The sequence below is a fragment of the Budorcas taxicolor genome, chromosome 18 (genome assembly GCF_023091745.1).
Source record: "Budorcas taxicolor isolate Tak-1 chromosome 18, Takin1.1, whole genome shotgun sequence".
Taxonomy (NCBI): domain Eukaryota; kingdom Metazoa; phylum Chordata; class Mammalia; order Artiodactyla; family Bovidae; genus Budorcas; species Budorcas taxicolor.
Window position 1 is genome coordinate 40,511,414 of NC_068927.1, and position 21,087 is coordinate 40,532,500.

The 21,087-nt window shown below is 44.7% G+C and overlaps 2 protein-coding genes across 3 annotated transcripts; one reads left to right on the forward strand and one right to left on the reverse strand.

Moving 5' to 3' along the window:
- Positions 1–14: 14 nt before the first annotated feature.
- On the forward strand, positions 15–7,132 carry TXNL4B (thioredoxin like 4B). Of its 2 annotated transcripts, XM_052656259.1 has the most exons (5): positions 15–183; positions 2,355–2,544; positions 3,088–3,256; positions 4,598–4,749; positions 5,636–7,132. In XM_052656259.1, the coding sequence occupies exons 3-5, from the start codon at positions 3,125–3,127 to the stop codon at positions 5,799–5,801; spliced, it is 450 nt and encodes a 149-aa protein (XP_052512219.1). In that variant the 5' UTR covers positions 15–183; positions 2,355–2,544; positions 3,088–3,124; the 3' UTR covers positions 5,802–7,132. The 2 variants fall into 2 exon arrangements, with proteins under 2 accessions (XP_052512219.1, XP_052512220.1); XM_052656260.1 differs by lacking the exon at positions 2,355–2,544.
- A 2,224-nt stretch (positions 7,133–9,356) lies between these two features.
- Positions 9,357–14,011, reverse strand: LOC128063689 (haptoglobin). The gene is made up of 7 exons (XM_052656497.1): positions 13,950–14,011; positions 13,363–13,436; positions 12,983–13,081; positions 12,656–12,727; positions 11,998–12,099; positions 11,100–11,174; positions 9,357–10,135 (listed from the first exon to the last, which is right to left on the reverse strand). Exons 1-7 carry the CDS (start codon positions 14,009–14,011, stop codon positions 9,357–9,359), a joined length of 1,263 nt encoding a protein of 420 aa, XP_052512457.1.
- Between the last annotated feature and the right edge of the window lie 7,076 nt (positions 14,012–21,087).

The window sequence follows — 21,087 nt, forward strand, 5'->3', positions numbered from 1 at the left end:
TTCCGTCCGCTCTGGTGGTCGGCAGAGGGTTGCTAGGCAACGGCTCCAGGTTACTTTGAATTGGGGTCGCCGCCGCGGTTGGGGCAGGGGAAAAAAAGCCGTCTGAGTAGGCTTTTTCGAGAAAGGGTCGGGGTTGTCCACAACCCTGAAGTGGAAGAGAAGGAGGTGACGTGTACAATTAAAGTAAGTATCGTTTTCCCCAGTAGTTGTGGGCCAGAAGTAGCCCAACCACAGGCGTCGTTAAAAATATATATGTCGGATATTTGGGGGAAATAAAGACGCGCGCCTACAGTGTAAGTAAAAATCACTCGTCTGTTCACACGCAGAGATAATCTCTGACTGAGTTAAAAGTGAAAGTCGCTTAGTCGTGTCCGACTCTTTGTGACCCGATGGACCATACAGTCCGTGGAATTCTCCAGGCCAGAATACTGGAGTGGTTAGCCTTTCCTTTCTCCAAGGGATCTTCCCAACCCAGGGATGAAACCCAGGTCTCCTGCACTGCAGGCGGATTCTTTACTAGCTGAGCCACCAGGGAAGCCCAAGAATACTGGAATGGGTAACTTATCCCTTCTCCAGGGGATCTTCCCAACCCAGGAATCGAACTGGGGTCTCCTGCATTGCAGGCGGAGTCTTTACCAACTGAACAATCGGGGAAGCCCTGGCATTTTCATTTTTATTTATTTTTCTATGTGAATATTTATTTATGCATTATAGTTAGGTTTTTGTACAAAAGTAGGAGCACACTTTATATACTACAGTTTTATAAAAAAAAAAATTTCTTTATCGTGAGGGTTTTTCAATTATTCGTCTCTAACCCAGTATATAATGATACTGTGCTAGTACATCACTGGGCTATACTATCATTTATTCCCTCTGTCCACTACTGATGACTGTTTAGGTTGTTTCCAGTTTTTCACACTTATAAATGGTACACAAATCTTTGTGCACATGTCTCTTTATTTACTAGGGATTCTCAGAAGTGGAATTGTTGGTCAAAGAGTATTTCAGATTTCTTTTCTAGAAAAGTTTCGTTTCTCTACCTTCCATCAGGTATTAAATGCCTGCCAGTTCACTCACACTCTTGCTGTTTTTTTTTTAAACTTTGCCAAATGAATGACTTTTAAAGATATATCTTTTAATTTACTTTCCTTTGCTTACAGGTAAAGCTTAACTTTCCAAATATATCTGTCCATTTTTACCTCCTCTTTTGTCAGTTCCCTATTGGTATCCTTTGCTGTGGACATTTTGTTAGGCATGGTCTCTCCCCATGCCTAAAGAGAAATTTCCCTCTCCCCCTTCCAACATTTATCCAGTCCCACTCTCTCACATGCTTACCTCCACACCCCCTGTTGACTGCTTCCTCCTCTCTTAACAATGCAGAAGTTGCTGGTCATTTGATTTCTAGTGGTGGGACAAATCCATGTTCTCTGACTTTCCCTTTCAACAGTAATTTGTTCTGCCACTCCTATTTGACGAAAGTCCCTTTTGGCAATCTTCTTTCCTATTTAAAGTATGACCTATTACTGGGACAATCTCCTTTATCTTAAAATGTGACTTGTCACTGAAAAAGAGAATGAAATCGTCCCTTTTCATAGCATTCAGTCCCCTGGGACTGAATTCAAAATATCAAGTATCTCAATGGAGTCTCTTGTGGATCAGAAATAGAGCTTCTTGATCAAAGAGTATTCTTGATCATAAAAATAGGACTTATTGTAGTAAAGAAGTTGGGCTTCCCTTGTGGCCCTGGTAAAGAATCGCCAGCAATGCGGAAGACCTGGGTTCCATTCCTGGGTTGGGATGATCCCCTGGACAAGGGAAAGGTTACCCACTCCAGTATTCTGGCCTGGAGAATTCCATGGACTAGTCCATGGGGTCGCAAAAAGTGGGACACAGCTGAGCAACTTTCACTTTCACTTCCATTGTAGTAAAAGGAATAGGGGACTAGAAATTTGATGGCGTGGATTCTGGTCCTCGTTTTTGTAGCTAAAAAGGTAACTGTGAACCTGAAAATGAGAATCCCCTTCTATCTCAGTGTTTTGCTATTTGTTTTGTGTGTGTTTGGTTTTTACGCCCTCTTAGTTGATCTGTTTGCATGTAATGAGGTACTCTCAATAAGACATACCCCAAGAATCTTTAAACTAGAACTCATGAGAATATAAATGTCTGTCAATAAAAGACTGTACCAAAGGGATGGAGCATGCATGAAGTAGTATGGCACTGTAACAAGGAACGTGTGAGTTTTCTGCATAGAGCAAAGGGAAGATATTCACACGTGAGGTAAAGTGCAGAAGAGTGGGTAAAGTATGTGTGCTGGACATCTGTCGTTTACCCCCAGATCCACTCTTCCTCTCTAGACTGCTCTGTGTCAAGGAGGCTTGTTCGCCTCTGCGGCTCCCCTGCCCTCTTTGTTCCAGCTGGAGTCAGTCAGTGGAAGCGTTAGTGTTAGCATCAGAGGGCAGGGGAGAGTGGCTGCATCCCCTCACTGCAGGCTGACCCCCTTTACAGCGGCCTTGTCCACCCATCAGCGTCGGCCGCACAGTTCTGGTAAGTACTCCCTCCTGTGGCTCCTCCAGGCCTGGGGGTGAGAACAGCACCCCGTCCTGGCCCTCCTAGCTGAGGGTTCCTCACTATACCCTGTTCTTTGCTATGCCCCGCCTCAATGAAAGTCTTCAAATGACCAAATTTGAAGATGGCATCTCTTTCCCGCTGGAACCGACTGATAGAATACACTATCTTTTGAGTGACAAGGGGAAAAAACATCTTTGTATTTTCTTTGAATGCATAACAAACTTTTCTGAGAAACGAATGAAAGTTGTTGCCTGGTAACTACCCCAGGGTGCTGGCAACCAAGTCCTCTGAGGGGAGACGGAAATATTATTATTACAGTATACCTCTCTGTGTTGTTTCTTTATAACTGGTGGACTTATATGCCACCTGTTCGTGCATTCCTTTTACTTTTACTATGTTGTATGAAACTTTTTTTCATCTAGGAGGGAAAAATATATATGTTACCTACTCCAAAAATGAACAGTGTTTCAAAATTAGGGCTCGTGCACTTAATCTGTCTTTAAACATTGCAACTTTCAGGACCAACAGTGAGGATTGATAATCGGATTATTTCAACATGAGCTTCCTGTTACCCAAATTGAGTAGCAAAAAGGCAGTAGACCAAGCAATAAAAAGTACTGCAGAGAAAGTCTTGGTTCTCAGGTTTGGGAGAGACGAGGATCCGGTCTGTCTGCAACTAGACGACATAGTAAGTGAATTTTTTAAGATTTTTATTGAAAACCTATACGTTCTTACTCCAGCATCTGCAGAGTGCATGAGCAGGAGAAGGCAGGGTCCAGGTGTACAGCTGTTCAACTGTTAGCACACTTCCAAGAGCCGATCATGCGCCTTCCTGAGTCGAACCCCCTAGTCTGTGATTGTGTGGAATCCGCCCTAGATGTCCTTCCCCACTAGCAGCTGCCGAAGCTCAGTTTCACCAACAAGCGGTGGAAGACCAGGAACATTACAAACTAGAGTCTATGAACATTGTCTTATTCAGTGCTCCCCACAGTGGGATAATTAGTATTCCCAAGAGAGGAGATGCATGCCAGGGAGGTCAGGTGACTTCCCATGGGCCCAGAACCACTAAGTTGCAGAGCTGGGATCTGAACTTTGTTTTCTTTGCCTGCAAATATGCTTTTCTGGGGTGCCTCTTCCAGTGTGTGCCTGATGGTAATCTGTGATTTCACAGCACATCTTTACAGTCTGATGAGTCGAGAGGGGAGTAGAGGACAGAATAAGCTTATCCTGGTCTCTGACTTACCCAGGACTAAGGCCTCACCCACGTTTTCTGTTGCTGCTACCCACAGTGTGGATCCAGTGTAAGAAACCCCATGACTGATCAACAATGAGGGTGTGATGCATTCAGCTGGTGGGAAGGCGGCCAGAGCATTTTACCCTCAACTGTGAGGATGTGGAATATCGCAGAGTGTAGACTCTGAAGCCAGGCCGTCCGAGTTCAGAGCCCAGCCTTACTGCTTACAGCTGTGTGACCGGGGGCTCATTACCTCCTCGTGGCTCAGTTTTCTCGTCTGTGAAATGGTGCCTGTAGCTGTGCATACCTCCTAGAAATGTTGTATGGATTAAAGGAGCCAACAAGTGTAAAGCACTTAGGACACTTGGCACACAGCAAGTGCCACGTAAGGGTCTGATGTTTCATCACAACTCTCATTTATGGGTGAGATTGGAAACAAGGAGATTTGGGGGAATTCCAGTATCTGTAGCACATATTTCTGAATTTACTTTTTTATTTAAGCGAGTATGGATTTTATAAATCCATGAAAAGTTTAAAAACATATTTTAATCAAAAATAGAAGAAAAAAAGAAGAAATATATTCACCCAGTTTGCTCAGGGCCTTCTCATTACCCTACCAACAGTGATTCAGACTCTGAATAAGGTTACACTGTCTCTTAACGTGGAACTCCCAACAGGCTAGATTCTTGGTCCAGGAATTTTTCTCACACAGAAAATTCTTAAGAGTAAAAAGGTTCACAAAGGAAGTGTTAACAGCCCTGAAGTTGTAACCCACACCTCTCTCTTCCTCTGCAGCTTTCTAAGACCTCTTCCGACTTAAGTAAAATGGCTGCTATCTATCTAGTAGACGTGGACCAAACCCCAGTTTATACACACTATTTTGACATCAGTTATATTCCATCTACTGTGTTTTTCTTCAATGGGCAGCATATGAAAGTGGATTATGGGTAAGTTAGATTGACGTGAAGTTACTATAGTCTTCAAAGTTCTTTGGTCCAGTCAGTTTCAGTAGCTCACCCACTTGGATGTGATGGGGGCTTTGTGTGTCTTATGTTGGTACTGTTTCCCAGTTGATGAAGTCTCTAATGTGTGTGTGTGTGTGTGTGTGTGTGTGTGTGTGTGTGTGTAACTTTGGTACAAAATGAGAGTGTTTCCAGTTTACTGCTTAAATCTGAGAGACTAGTACAGTTTGTGAAGCACTCACCATCCATCACTGCAGAAAATATAGAACAGCTTTTGTCAAATTTTCCCAGGAGTTTTATTTCAAACAAAATGGGCCATTGCTCTTAAACTCTTGATACTCATTGGCTGCATCTGTGAAAGAAGTGATCCTTCAGCAAATTAAGACATGCATTTCCCTTACCAAGCGTTCTGTCTGCTTTCAGTTAGAGAATATTGAAGTGCTTCTTTCTCAGAGTCTGTCAAAAATAAGTAAGATGAGGGACTTCCGTGATGCTCCAGTGGTTAGAACTTCACCTTTCAAAGCAGGGGGTTTGGGTGTGGTCCCTTGTCAGGGAGCTAAGACCTCATATGCCTGAAGGCCAGAAAGCCAAAACATAAAACAGAAGCAATATTGTAACAAATGCTGTAATGACTTTAAATGGGCCACGTAGTAGGGCTTCATGCTCTCCCAGCAGCCCGCAGCACTGGTTTTAGTTGTGTATCAAATGGGCCCTGTAACCAAAAATGGAAAGTCAGTGTCAGGCTTTGTGTCTAAGGGCTCCCTGACCAGAAGAAACTGAGAGAGCTGCTGTTTACTTTGTTTATCCTGAAGGCCTTACAAGTACTTTTGAGAAGTTCTGAGCAAGGTTGTTTCTCTCCTACACTATTTAGGTCTCCAGATCACACTAAGTTTGTGGGAAGTTTCAAAACCAAACAAGACTTCATAGATTTGATTGAAGTAATTTATCGAGGCGCAATGAGGGGGAAACTTATTGTGCAAAGTCCTATTGATCCCAAGAATATTCCCAAATACGACCTCCTCTATCAAGACATTTAGTGCTTTTGCTGCCATCAGAGTTGAAGAGAAAGAAAGGCTCATCTTGAAACAGTACCTTACTCCAGCTGTGCGGTTTTCCTGGGGTCCTTCAGAAACATGGTCAGCATCCCAGAGAATAAGAGGTTTGACCTCAACAGAAAGTACCGGCCACCAAGCAGAAGACCACACGGGTGCACATTTGGGGATGCCCAAGTGTCTACGCCCTGCAGACCTCAGAGAGGTGAAGCCAGCCGTGGTCAATTTCCCCAGTGTGGGTGTTTTAATTTCTCTGTATATTGTGCTTTTCTTTATTCTTTAAGATAATACAGAATCCTTCTAAATTTGGCTAGGACAGTTTGATTCAACTGTATTTATTTGATACATTGAGTAAACTAGAAAATCAGTTCACATAAGAGCAAAAACACTTGTTTTCTACCCTATGTGTACATACCCACCCCTTCCTTCATCCTCAGCCTCGCCTTCCCTCCACGCATGTATTTATCTCATGCTCACCTACTATCCCAGGTTCTCCTGGAATAAATCATTCTCTACTGATAGTGGCCAAGTTTGTTTTATCTGCAAGACTTTCTGGCTCAGAATTTTAAAGATATCTTGGCTTGTTCATTTTATCAGCTTTTATGTTATTAAATTGCCCCAGAGGTGAGAACTTGAACTTCCTTTACTGTCCAGCACCAGTAGGAGCCAATCTTTCCTGGAGCTCCGTCTCTTTCTGAGGAGAAAACTGTACTTCAGGGACTCAAGACTGGAAAGAGATCTCAGAACTGCTAAACAGAAGTATCATCTATATAGGATTTGCCTGTTTTAATAACTCTATGAAGAATTCCAGCTCTCCCAGGGCCCCCTGGCGCAACCTTCACCACTTGGGCAGGTTCCTCCTCTTCTCATGGAGCTAATAGCACTGACTTTCTAGAATAAGAACGTATGCAGAACCAGATGGCAGCACCAGACAGCACACGGCCCGCTTGGCAGCTGTTGGCCTGTAGGCAGGGCAGCACTGTCACTGCACAACTGTCCTCCTTTGCCAGGTGCTTCCTTTCCAAGTCTTCTGTGACAAACCTGGCAGAGAAGGAAGGTTGCTGGGCACCTGGGTGGCCTTCATTGATAAAGGAGGGCGCCACTTCAGAAATGAGACAACAAAATCCTTTCACCACCACCTCCATTGTCTCCTGGCCCCCACTTCCTGCTTACGTTGGTAATCGTGATGCATGGAACCACAGCAGCCATCTTAGGACCATGAGGCATCCAGCCCTGGGATGAAAAATGAGCATGCTGAAAAGAATGATGAAAAGAGCCTGGGTCCCTGATGACAATATCAAGCTCCCAAGTGGACTCTAGACCTGCCTCCCTTCAGAGTTCTGTGAAAGAATAAAACGTCTTTACCACGTGTCACTTTAGTTGGATTTTCTGTCCCTCACAGCCTAAATTACACAGCATTTGAGATGTGAGAAGTGCTCAGATAACAGCAAAAACTCAGCACTTTCATGCATAAGATTCTCATGTCGTCTTTCCTCCTGAGAGCTTCTTGGTGATGTTTCTCTGAAGTCCAAGTTTGTGTTTTTGTTCCCATCATAGTTGCTCTCCCTTCCACAAGTGTTTATTAATTACATACTGTATGCCCCCATCCTATGCCAGATACTGCACAAAACAAATGACTCCTGGATGGAAAAAAAGCTTCTTGGAAGAGACAGTTCCTGAGCCTTAAAGGAGAGTAGGAGGCACTTATGGAGAAGGGGGGGCGTTAGGGGGAACCGGGGGGAGGCAGGCCCGGGGCTGGAGACAGCCCGCGTGTTGAGAGGGCTCCACAGAGTTCAGTGTCACTGAAACCCGAGGGGGCGGCAGGTGGGCAGGAGGTGCTGCTGGGGAGGAAGGTAGAGGAGATAAGGAAAGTGAGAAAATACCGAAAATTTTGTTTTCCTCCTTAGAGGCAGAAGCCACTTAATACAATCAGATTTTTCTTCAAAAAAAACTTGGATGGTTTATTCTTCAAAAACCTTAGTGCTGAAGGTATTATTAGAAGAAAGAGGTATAACTCTGCTGAGAGGCATGATTTTACGTGTTTGTATTATTTTTGAGTTTCTGGCCATCATCTCTTGTGCAGGTTCTAGAATACAGGTCTCAGCTGTGCCTTGGGCTGTGAGCTCCAGCCTGTTTTCCGTTATCGATGGGTCTGGAGAGTGCCTGTGATAATGTCACGGGGAAGGGCAGAGCACTAGTGAGAGGGTAGTGACGCCAGCGGACATCTCGGGCCACAAGCAGGGGAGGCCGCATCTTGGCGTGACTAGACTGTGCTGGTGAAGGGCCAGTGTGCTGGATAAAGGTGTGTGGCTCAGTTAGAAGAACAGCCTCATGGGCTGGGTCCCAGAACTTTTGTTCTGGGAAACTGTTCATACCAAGAACAGTTTATCTTTGTGAAATGAAAGACTCAGATGGCTATGGTTTGAGTCCTAGTTGAGGGTTGTTTTCTTCCAAGTGGGAAAAGCAGCCCCTCCTAAGGAAGAGACTTCTGACTTCCCCCCAGCCCCAGAATGTTTCTAGTAATGGCGCTTTAGAGCCTGTCTGGGTTGTGCCCCCCGTGGGAGAGCCCAGGAGACTGACGGGCAGGGAGCTCAAGGAACTTGGCAGGCTTGTCATCGAGCTGTGGCTTGGACCCAGCAAATCTAGAAATCCTGCCTTTATACATCTTACTGTGTTAGCTGAAGTGCTGGTGTGTTGGAGCACAAGCGACAGAGTAGTATCTGTCAGAACACTCGTCGTGCCGCTCGAGCCAGCGTCTTCCTCACCAGCCTTCTCTCTTTCTCCTCCTCCACTCGGAAGAAGCAGAGGATGCTGTGAAAAGAGCTCGCGGTTTGTGTTCAGACAGACCTAGGTTCAGAACTCAGCTTTGGGCTTCCCTGGTGCTCAGTGGTAAAGAATCCGCTTGTCGATGTAGGAAATGCAAGTTTGATCCCTGGTCTGAAGATCCCCTGGAGAGGGAAATGGCAACCCACTCCAGTATTCTTGCCTGGGAAATCCCATGGACAGAGGAGCCTGGTAGGGTCTCCATGGGGGTCACAGAACTTAGCGGCTAAGCAACAACAAAGGTTCAGGATTCAGCTTTTCTATTTTATAGCTGTGTAACCTTGAGCAAATCACTTCTCTGACTCTCTATTTCCTCGTCTATAAAACAAAGGATAACCGTGACCTCCCTGAGGCCTGCCATCGAATAGGCACTCATTCAGTGATCGTGAGTTCCCCAGTGGGACAGTTCGTATCACCTTAGGGATTTCCAGTTGGTCCGGGGTGTTTTCTGCCACACTCCCAGTAAACTCTAGAGCGCTTGGCTGCTGCTGTATCATCAATGAGAGAATTAAAAAAAAAAAACCCAAGGCTAAAAACAGCACAGACGGGCTTCCCTGGGGGCTCAGTGGTAAAGAATGAAAGAAACATTGCAGACGTGAGCCAAAGCAAGCTTTTTATTGGCTGAGCCCATCCATGTCACACTGCACTTTTGCCCCCGCCACTCCTATGCAGTTTTCCCCTCGTCCTTTCAGGCAGCTGCTTCTAGCCAGCCCCGCCTTAGTTGTTAGCAATGGTTTTCCGAACCCAGTCCAGAATGGAGGTCACCTTCACATACACACCATACTCGGCCACAGCACAGCTCTTGTCAAAGCTCAGGATCCCGGCCGCATACCAGGTGTCATCTTCCTGGTCGTGAACGACGAAGGCGCTGCCGGCGTCACCATAGCAGGTGTCCTCCTGGTACTTGGACAGGCCGACGCAGAAGGTGTTCTCATTCAGAATGGGCTGCACCCCTACAGGGCTCGTAGCTGTCTTATTTTTAGGCGCGGTGTCGCCCTCATAGTGCTTCACACACTTATCTTGGTCAGCCACAGGCAGCATGACGTACTTCAGATGCCCCGTAAAGTTGAAGTTTTCATTTCGCCCCCAGCCAGACACATAACCCACACGATCCACCGCCACATAATCTTTCGAAGGTAGGCAGATGGGCATTACTTTGTCATTGACGGGTACCTTCTGTCTGAGTTTGATGAGCCCAATGTCTACCTTGGAGTGGTCAGGGTGGAGAACCACCTTCTCCACCTCTACAAGCTGGTTCTTCCCCACATAGAGTCTTAAAGTAGGAGTGATGTCCTTTGCTTTTTTGTCACTAGTGTGACCCAGGTAGAGATTTTTAGCTGTGGTGAGGAGCCATCGTTCATTGATGAGCGTGGCTCCTGAGATGAGGTTATTGTGGGAGACCATCTTGGCCTGCCAGGGGAAGCTGCCTTTGGCATCCAGCGACCCACCTATGATCCTCTGCGTCTGGTCCACTGGGTGCTTGGGCTTGCCGCACACTGTTGAGGAGAGCAAGACCATCATTAATAGGAGCAGGGTATGAGCGTCCTCTGGGCCGGGAAACATAAAAACGCCAACTCTTGCTGCTCTCCAAAACTATCGCTCTTCATGTCTCCAGGGCTAGAAACATTTACATGCTTTGCCCTTACCTTCTGCTCCTCCCGTCCCCAGTATTTACAGTTTAAAATATATATTTTTTAATGTTCACATCACTAAAGCAGAGTTCTGTTTCCTGCTTTTCTGACTCACAAATAGCACTGAAATTTTCAAACCCCAGCTGCTGAACTCTAGGTATATTTAAACGATTTATCACAACTAGAGGTCCACGATCCCTGAAATTCAGTGTAAGGACAAGGAGCTACCAAGGTTCATTCTCTCTGAATAAATAGGGACATGAAGCAATGTTGGCCGGAACACAGGTTTTATAGATAACTGCAGTCGACACCTGGCAGGTTAGCAATTCTACAGCCCAAATAGCAGAAGAGGATAGGCAAAACCCTCTTGTTCCAGGAGGGAAAGGAGAGAGCACAGCCCCTCCTGGTGACAGTGGGGTCCTGACCCTCCTCCAGCCTCTTGCAGCACCTTCCCATGGATTGTGGCTTTGTTCTGCCCTCCCTCAACCTGTTCTTCCTGCAGCTTGCTTTACCCTTGGCCCAGGGCTCTCTAGGTGGACTCTGTACAGAGTCCCCTGATCCTCTGTGGGCAGTGTAGACAGTGGACTCAGTCAGTGCCTCGGAGGCCAGATGAACACATCCTTTGTGAACTTCAAGGGGCGGCGTCACCTGCCTGTGCACATCTCTGCCCAGCCACCTCTGGTCCCCTCACTCCCTGAACTTGGCTTGTGTGTGCCCAGAGGAAGCTTCATAGGGAGGATGTGCCTTGATGTTCCAATCAAGATGCCTGCCGTGCACCAACCCCTCAGTACCCACTTTCAGTCTGCTTCCCAGGCCCCTGGCTTCCTACCTGCCTCACATTCAGGGAGCTGCTGTCCAACGTTCTTATTTATCCACTGCTTCTTACTGTTAAAGGTGTACACTCCTGAAACAAAATGAAAAAAATACAAGCTGAAAGGGACACTGTAGCTGGGCCTAGCACTGGGAGAGAAGGTATTTAAAGAGCAGAATCAGAGAAGCAGGAGGAAGGAGGGCCAGGGAGGAGGAGGAACAGAAGAGCTCTGTGCTAGAAGCCAAGTTCTGGGGCTAGTGAAGCCCGGCAGGACGGATGGTGGTCTAGGTGGCCGTGGGGACTGTGCCAAGGCAGTACAGGGTTGGAATCAGGGTTCAAATCCTGACTTTCCCTCATACATGCTTCCTGAACTTGGGCAAATTTATCAACCTCTCTATGCCTCTGTTTCTTCAGCAGTGAAATGGGAATAATAATCCTGTCTCTTGGAAATTCCCAAGTGGTCCAGTGGTTAGGATTCCAAGCTTCTAATTCGGGGGACACAGGTTCCATCCCTGGTCAGGAAGTTAAGTTTCCACAAGCTGTACAACTTGGCAAAAATAATAGTATCTCCAGAGGGGTGTTGTGAGGACCTCATGAGCAAATCCACGGAGAAAACTGTTCAAGTGCAGGAGCATAGTGCTCACAAGGTGAGGGCTCCCTGCCATCATCACCATCATTGTTTTATATAGATCTCACCCTGAGATGGGTAGGCTATGTGGCATCACCTCCACTTAATAAAGAAGAAAACTCGAGGCTGAGGAGAGTTAATTTGCCCAAAAGGCTACAGCTGCCAGTGACAAAACCTTCATTAGAGCCTGACTCTCCTGGCTCCAGAAAGCACATGCCTTTCTGACCAGTCACTTGGCTCCATCCCCCGTGGAAGTGGAGGGACAGGAGGCATTCGTCCAGGCCTTACCATCTCCATCGGTGCGAAGTTTGTAATAGGTTTTGCACTGATAGCGAACCGAGTACTCCACGTAGCCATTTTTAATCTTGGGGGCCTCTGGGCAGCTGACATCTGCAAAGGAAAAGAGGAAGAGAAGGTTCATAGTGGGGAACGGCCCCTGGAGACGCGAAAAGTCAGAACAGAAGAAGCTGGTTTGCACATCAAACTCCCTCCATCCCAAAAGGAGAGAGCACCAGCCCTTCCTGGTGACAACGGAGTCCTGACCCATCTCCAGCCTCTTGTAGCACATTCCCACGGATTGCGATTTTGTTCTGCCCTTCCTTGACCTGTTCTTCCCGCAGCTTGCTTTACCCTTGGCCCAGGGATCTCTAGGTGGGCTCTCTGTACATACAGGGTCCCCTGATCCTCTGTGGACAGTGGATTCAGTCAGTGGCCAGGAGACCAGATGAACGCATCCCAAGTGAACTTCATGGGGAAGCATCACCTGCCTGTGCACGTCTCTGCCTGGCCAACTATGGTCCCCCCAGTCCCTGTCCTCGGCTGGTGTGTGCCCAGGGGAAGCCTCATAGGGAGGATGTGCCTTGAGGATGTTTCGATCAAGATACCTGCCATGCACCAACCCCTCCAGTACCCACTCTCAATCTGCTTCCCACGCCTGACTTCCTACCTTCTTCACATTCAGGGAGTTGCAGTCCAATGTCCTTGTTTATCCATTGCTTATTGTTAAAAGTATACACCCCTGAAACAAAAAGGAAAAAAAAATGAGCCAAAAGCTGCACCTAGCACTAGAAGAGAAGGTATTTAAAGGGCAGAGTCAGAGAAGTAGGAGCAGGGAGGAGCACTATGCTAAAAGCCAAGTGCTGGGGGCGCCAGTAAAGCTCGGCAGGACAGACGATGGGCAAGGTGACTGTGGCAGTCGTAGCAATAGTGGAGACGGTCTCAAAGCAGTCCGGGGTTGGGACAGGAGGACCCGGAGGCATTGGCCCAGGCTTACCATTTCCAGCACGCAGTTTGTAATATTTGTCACACTGATAGCGAACCGAGTACTCCACGTGGCTATTGGCAATCTCGGGGGCCTTTGGGCAGCTGCCGGCTGCAAAGGAAAACAGGAAGACAAGGTTCATTTTCAGAAACTTCCCCTAGAGACTGGAAAAATCAGGAGAGAAGAAACAGCATATCAACCTCCCACACCCCAAATGGAAGCCCAGGAGAGATTGCTGGCTGGCTGGCTCCCCAATGTTCTTTACGATACTGAAAGACCAGAGATCAGGATAAGGAGCAATTGGATTTTCCCGGAGAGCATCCAGATCTGATGGGCCCAAGTGGGATGCAGCAATGCAGCCAGGTACAGCCCTCGCCCAGAGGCAGACCTACCTGCGGCCTCACTGCCAGTTTCCGCCGCGAGAAGCTGCCCGCAGAGCAGGAGAGTGACGACAGCTGGCAGGACGCTGCAGAGAAGACAGAAAGGAGGGCGCTGCTGGTCTCCCCACTTTAACACACACACTCCCCTCCTGTTACCTAGAGACCCCTCACCCACCCACATGCATACTTTAGCAGCTTCCCAGTCACAGAGGTTCCCGTGTGTTCCATGCTGCCGGGAATTCTACAGAAGCTTCAGAGAAGAGCAAGGAAGATTAGGAAGGGATTGGGCCTCAGTGTGTAGCAGGATTCAGGAAACACTAAATTGTTGACAACATATGAGCTCCTCAGCAAAGAGAAGCCTCCCTTGGGGTGGGAAGCACCCTGAGGTGCTGGGCTACGAGGGTTCCACTAATGAATGTGGGTATCTAGACAATGGGGTGGTGGTGGGCTTATCATTATGCTACTCTCTCTACTTTGGGGAATTTTTCATAATAAGAGGTTCCCTAAAATATAAAACACTGATGTAGTTGTTTCTATTATTTTATGAGAATTTGACTTCAGGAAGTCGTATAGTGAACCCCCAAATTCCAGAAGGTTACCTGGATGATAACGGACTCCATAGAAGCTTGACTGTGCACATGGGCATCAGCGCACAGGCCATACCCACCCGTGGACCATCTCCCTGGAAGATGGCAACTACTCAGAGATGGCTTGGTGAAGTTCCTAGTTTCATTATTTCAACATTTCAGAAAAAAAATTTGTCTGTTTTGATAAAATCTGAGTGCCTTATGTCACTCAAATGTTTCACTTCTGGTCTTTCTCATTATATGTTTTTTTTTTTTTAATCTGCTAATAGGCATATTCAAAATGCCAGGGAGAAGTCCCTGGCAGTCCAATGGTTAGGACTCAAAGCTTTCACTGCAAAGGACCCAGGTTCAATCCCTGGTTGAAGAACTAAGATCCCGCAGGCCATGTGGTGTGGCCAAAAACGGAGGAAAAAATGTCAGGAGGTCTACCACAGGAGCTACTGGCTTCCCCACAAAGATGAAAACTTTATAATCTCAAGGAAAAAGCTATTCCTTAGAGAGAGTCACGTCTCATGGGAAAGAAGACAGCACCATCTGAAAACGTTACCTTTTATGGACACAGAAAAGCAGAGAATTTTTGCACAGTAAACCTTTATTCACTATGTGTGTGCTCAGTCACCGAGTCATGCCCAACTCTTTGCGACCCAGTGGACTGTAGCCCACCAGGCTCCTCCATCCTTGGGATTTCCCAGGCAAGAATACTGGAGTAGGGTTGCCATTCCATTCTCCAGGGGATCTTCCCAACTTAGGGATCGAATCCTGCATTGTCAGGCAGATTCTTTACCACTGAGCTGCCAGTGACACCCCAGGGAGAATGTTACAAAAAGAATAGTGGTATGGGCAGCACAGGAATATGGCAAGAACCTTGAAGCGGATGTGCAAATGAATGAAATTTGGAAAACAATGAGGTAATGACTGAAAGGACTGCTCCAAATTCATAATTCCTAGAAGTCAAGGACCAAGCTTTAATCCATTTCCAGTATCTCCTCCAGAACCTTATGCAGCACATAGAACACAGAGGATCCTCTACAAACACGCTACTATTTGGAAGATAATTCTTATTATAAATACTGGTTGAGCCTTGGTGCTTCCTGGCTCTAAAACCAAACACAGGAGTAGATTTCCCCAGGCAAAGAAGAGTGAAGTGAAGTGAAGTCGCTTAGTCGTGTCCGACTCTTCACAACCCAGTGGTACTGTAGCCTACCAGGCTCTTCTGTCCATGGGATTTCCCAGGCAAGAATACTGGAGTTGGTTGCCATTTCCTTCACCAGTGGATCTTCCCAACCCAGGGATCGAACCCAGGTCTCCCGCATTGTAAGCAGATGCTTTTACCATCTGAGCCACCAGGGAAGTCTAAGAAGAGTGAGATCCACCCTAAATAATCAGGAGTCAGAGCCAAGGACAGAACAAACCCTGAGAAGCTTTGAGAGGATAAAAGATACTTTCACGCTGTGCATCAGAAAGCAAACAAAGTCTATGATTTAGTCCATTTGCCTTATTTTTCTTCGTTATATTTTTTGCATTTCTCCTGTAGGCCTCTCCTGTACCCAGGCTGTCATGTAGATAAAAGATATATCCAAAGAAGGATGAAATAATCCAGAGAAAAGTGAGGGATAGGAGCAAACTGTGGACTCACCTCATCTTTGGTGTGTCTGGCTCTGGAAGAGGAGTGCCATTGGGGGCACCTGCTGATGCTTTTATGTCCCCAATATCTCACTCCACCCCCTTCTTGATTTTGTAATTGCTGTGTCTCCACACTTTGGCCTTATTAAGGTTACTCACATTTTCCAGTAACAAAGCCACAAACAACCTCTCTGTTAAAGACTTCAGCTCTTGCTTCATGCTTATGTTTCCCCTGGTGTTCTTCATGCTTGAGCCAAAGAATCCTGGCCACATCACTACCCCATGCAGCTGCCAAAGGGTTTCCCGAAATGAGCCAGTGTGCAGGACAGGGGCAGGAACCATCAATCTGGGTCTCTTTGTTCTGAATGCTTTTCAGCACTGGACAAAGCCCTTCTTGTGGTTGTTTCAAATCCATTAGAGACACTCCTGCAATCTGGCTGAGACAGGGCTCTCAAGTAAACATTTCCTTTTCACAATCATGTCCCCCACACTGTGTTGCCATCTTCCTATTCTGCAAAGCTCTCCAACCTGAAATCAGTAAAATGTACTCATTGTGTCTTCTCTGATTGCTTGTTCCAACAAATCACACAGAATGGTTAAGGCTATAGTGTAGATGCAAACTATTCTCAATGGTAGTGCTTATCATGGTTTTATCGTTGTTTTTCAGTTGCTCAGTCATGTCCAGCTCTTTGCAACCCATGGGCTACAGCATGCCAGGTTTCCCTGTTCTTCACTATCTCCTGGAGTTTGCTCAAACTCATGTCCATTGAGTCAGTGATGCCATCCAACCAGCTCATCCTCTGTCACCCCCTTCTCCTGCCTTCAATCTTTCCCAACATCAGGGTCTTTTCCAGTGAGTCAGCTCTTTGCATCAGGTAGCCAAACTATTGGAGCTTCAGCTTCAGCATCAGTCCTTCCAATGAATATTTAGGGTTGATTTCCTTTAGGATTGACTGGTTTGATCTCCTTGCTGTCCCCAGGACTCTCAAGAGTCTTCTCCAGCACCATAATTCAAAAGCATCAATTCTTTGGCACTCAGCCTTCTTTATGTTCCAACTCTCACATTCATACATGACTACTGGAAAAACCATAGCTTTAACTATACAGACCTTGTTGGCAAAGTGATGTCTGTGCTTTTTAATATGCTATCTAGGTTTGTCATATCTTTTCTTCCAAGGAGCAAGTGTCTTTTAATTTCACAGCTGTAGTCACTATCCACAGTGATTTTGGAGCCCACGAAAATAAATTAAGTCTCTCACTGTTTCCATTGTTTCCCCATTTATTTGCCATGAGGTGATGGGACTGGATGCCATGATCTTAGTTTTTTTAATGTTGCATTTTAGGCTGATTTTCATTGTCCTCTTTCACCTTCATCAAGAGGCTCTTTAGTTCCTCTTCATTTTCTGCCATAAGGGTGGTGTCATCTGCATATCTCAAGTTATTGATATTTCTCCTGGCAGTCTTGATTCCAGCTTGAGCTTCAGCCAGCCCAGCATTTCACATGATGTACTCTGCATGTCAGTTAAATAAGGTGACAATATACAGCCTTAATGTATTCCTTTCCAAATTTTAAACCAGTCAATTGTTCCAGGTCCATTTCTAACTGTTGCTAACTGCAAATGTCTGCAGCTGAGTACTATTCAATTTTAATAATACTCATTTCATTTATAAAAGCCCAGTGGTTCTTAGAGTGTGCAGAAGAATCCCTCTGGGATATTTAATGTGGTGCTGATGTAATAGCAAAGTAACTGGAAACAGCACAAATGTTTATCATTTATCAATAGGAGAATGGCTAAATAATGTGTGATCTATTTGTATAACAAGATTACACAGCCATGAGAATGAATGAACTATGAAAGAACATGGATAGTTTTATAAACATAAATTTTAAAGAGAACTTCAAGTTTCAGGAAACTATATTGTGAATGATACTGCTTTTAGAGAGCTCAAAACCAAGCAAACTCAGTAATGGATTCTAAAATATGACACCAAAATCGGAAGCAGCAAAAAAAAAAAAAAAAAAAAAAAGGATAAGTTGGGCTTCATCAAAATTTAAAACTTTAGTGCATCAAAAGAAAATACCAAGAAAGTAAAAAAATAATCTATGAGTAGGAGAAAATTTTTACAAATCATGTATCCAGTAAGGATTTACTGTCCAGACTATATAAAGAACTCTTACAGCAACAAAATGAAAAACAACCCAATTAAACATGAACAAATGATATGAATAAACATTTTTCCAATAAAGATATAGAAAAATGATCAGCAAGTACATGAAAAATGATCAGCACTGTTGGAAAATGTCATTAAGGACATGCAAAACTGCAAGATACCACCTTACACCTACAAGCATGTGTGTGCAGTCAGTCGTGTCCAACTCTCGATGACCTCATTATAGCCCGCTAGGCTCCTTTCCATGGAATTTTCCAGGCGAGGATACTGCAGCAGGTTGCCATTTCCTCCTCCAGGGGATCTTCTCAACCCAGTGATCAAACCCACATCTCTTGCATCCCCTGCATTAGCGGGCTGGTTCTTTACCACTGAGCCACCTGGGAAGCCTCCACCTACAAGTATGGCTACAAATAAAAGAAAAAAAAAAAATTAAGTCTTGGCAAGAATGTGGAGAAATTGGCACTCCCAGCCATTGCTGGTGGGAATGTAAAATGGAGTAGTATTTGGAAAACAGTAATGATGGTTCCTCAAAAATCCTAACCTAGAATTATTAATACCATATGACCCAGTGATTCCACCTCTAGGTATTTAAGCCCAAAACAATTGAAAATGGACTCAAACAGATTCTTGTACACCAGTGTTCACTGCAACATCATTCACAATATCCAAGGGTAGAAACAACTCAAATGTCCTTCAATAAATGAATGGGTAAAAATACATACAGTGGAATATTGCTCACTTATAAGAACTTCTGATATATGCCATGACATGAATAAACTTTGAAAATATTATGTGAAGTGAAAGAAACCAGAAACAAAAAACAAATACATGATTCCACTTGTATAGAATGTCTAGAAAAGGGAAGATCATCAAGGCAGAAAGTAGAATAGAGGTCACCGGGGTGTGGAGGAGGGGTGTGTGCAGCAGGGGAAGGAAAGGGAAGATATTGCTTAATGGGTACAGAGTTTCTGCTTGGAATGATGAAAAAGTTTTGGAAACGGTGGTTGCACAACATTGCAAATACAATGAATGCCACTGGGTTGTATACTTCAAAACTGTTAAAATCAGAAATTTCATATTATATATATTTTATTATAATAAATTCAAAAAAAGTTAATGAACTTTTTCTTGGTCAGTTAAAAAAAACAAGCAATACCAAACAATATAATGTAGAGGCATAGATACCAAGAAAACAAAAACTTTATTTTTAAAAATTTTAATAGAACAGAAAACACAAAATTAAAATATTACCTCTCGTAGGGAGGCAGAAGGAAGGCATAAGAGAGAGGCGTGTTCAGTTCAGTTCAGTTGCTCAGTTGTGTCCGATTCTTTGTGACCCCATGAATCGCAACATACCAGGCCTCCCTGTCCATCACCAACTCCCGGAGTTCACTCAGACTCATGTCCATCGAGTCAGTGATGCCATCCAGCCATCTCATCCTCTGTCATCCCCTTCTAGGTAAATATAAATACAAATACATTCTTGTTAATGATCCAGCTTTTGGACTGGGTAATGGGCTCATGAAAGTACATTTTATTGTGCTTTATTTTAAAAAGACGTATCACACATATATATCTCACATACAGTATTTATGCTTAGTCACTCAGTCATGTCTGACTCTTTGCAGCCCCATGGACTGTAGCCCACCAGGCTTCTCTGTCCGTGGGGGTTCTCCAGGCAAGAATACTGGAGTGGGTTGCCATTCCCTTCTCTAGGAGATCTTCCCAACCCAGGGATTAAACCCAGGTCTCCTGTATTGCAGGCATCTGGATTCTTTACCCTCTGAGCCGCCAGGGAATCAAATAACATTTAAAAATACGAAGATAGAGGAGTCACCTGATAGACTTACGAAGCAAAGCCCAGCCCCTCCTCCCAGAGGGGTGATTCAGCAGGTCTGAGCAGGGTCTGTGAATCTGCATTCTAGATGGCCATAACTTCTCCTGGCCTGCACAACCAGTCAGTTCCGTGGTCCCGTGAAATGAGGCAAAGGCTTTCTCTTTGAGCTGCAGCTGCCCCTTGTAAGGGATCTAAAATGAAATATTTCTCACCACCACTATCGAATAAATATTCAGGTGCACAAAAATTTGCACTTCTTTTCCAAACAAAACCTGAACTCTGTTACACCAACCCCAGCTCTGGGGCAACAAGGGAAATTTACAGCCTCCCTGCCCTGGGCATTTTTTATTAGCTTTAACAACAAACTGCATGATAGTAAAACTGCTTTGAACATTCTTGCACATGTCTTTCAGTGGATGCATTATTTCTCTTGGGTAAATACTTTATTGTGTCAACGGTGGGAATATATTTAGCTTTGATATTAATAGATACTCCCAAACAGTTCTCCAGTATACACTCCCAACAGCAATATGACAAAGCTCCTATTGATCCATATCCTTGCCAATGCACTACAATTTTAGCCATTCTGGTGCAGTGAAATATAATAATGGCTTTAATTTGCATTTCCTGGACATCAAATGTTATGTACTCTTTTTTGTATTCTTGTTGGTCCTTTTAGATATCCTGTCTATGAAATGCTTTGTTGATTTGATTTAGGAGTTTTTTTCCTAAGATATTTTGAACACTCATCTTCTGTTAGGTAAATGTATTGTCAACATCTTTCATTCTAAGACATGTCTTTTCACACTCTTCGTTGTGTATTTTGATGAACAGAAGTACAGTAGTTCTGAATTTTAATAAGTCCTAATTTATCAGTTTTTTAAATTTTACGGTGAGTGTTTTTTTGTGTCCTGATTAAGAAATCTTCACCTATAAAATTATGACAACATTTTCTCTTTTTAAAAAATCTTTTTATTTTGTATTGGGGTATAGCCAGTTAACAAAAAATGTTGTGGTAGTTTCAGGTGAACAGCCAAGGGACTCAGCCACACATATACATGTTTCCATTCTCCCCCAAACTCCCTCCCATCCAGGCTGCCACATAACACTGAGCTGAGTTCCTTGTGCTCTATGGTAGGTCCTTGTTGGTTGTCCATCTTAAATACAGCAGTCTGTACATGTCCATCCCAAACTCCCTAACTATCCCTTTCCCCCATCCTTCCCTCTGAGACAACCATAAGCTCTATAACAACATTCTCTTAAATTATATTTTAGAAGTCTCTGATCTATATGGAATTAATGTTGGGGTATGACGTGAGATGAATGTTCAGGTTTATCTTTCCATATAGATAAGCAATTGCTCCAATAGCATTTTCTATAATGATCACCCTTTGCCCCTAAATTGCAGAGGTGTCTTTTTTAGAAGTTAGATGACCAAATATGTGTTGGTCTCTTTCTGTATTCTTTATTCAGTTCCATGAATCTATTTGTTTAATCTTGGGCCAAAGTCACAGTCTT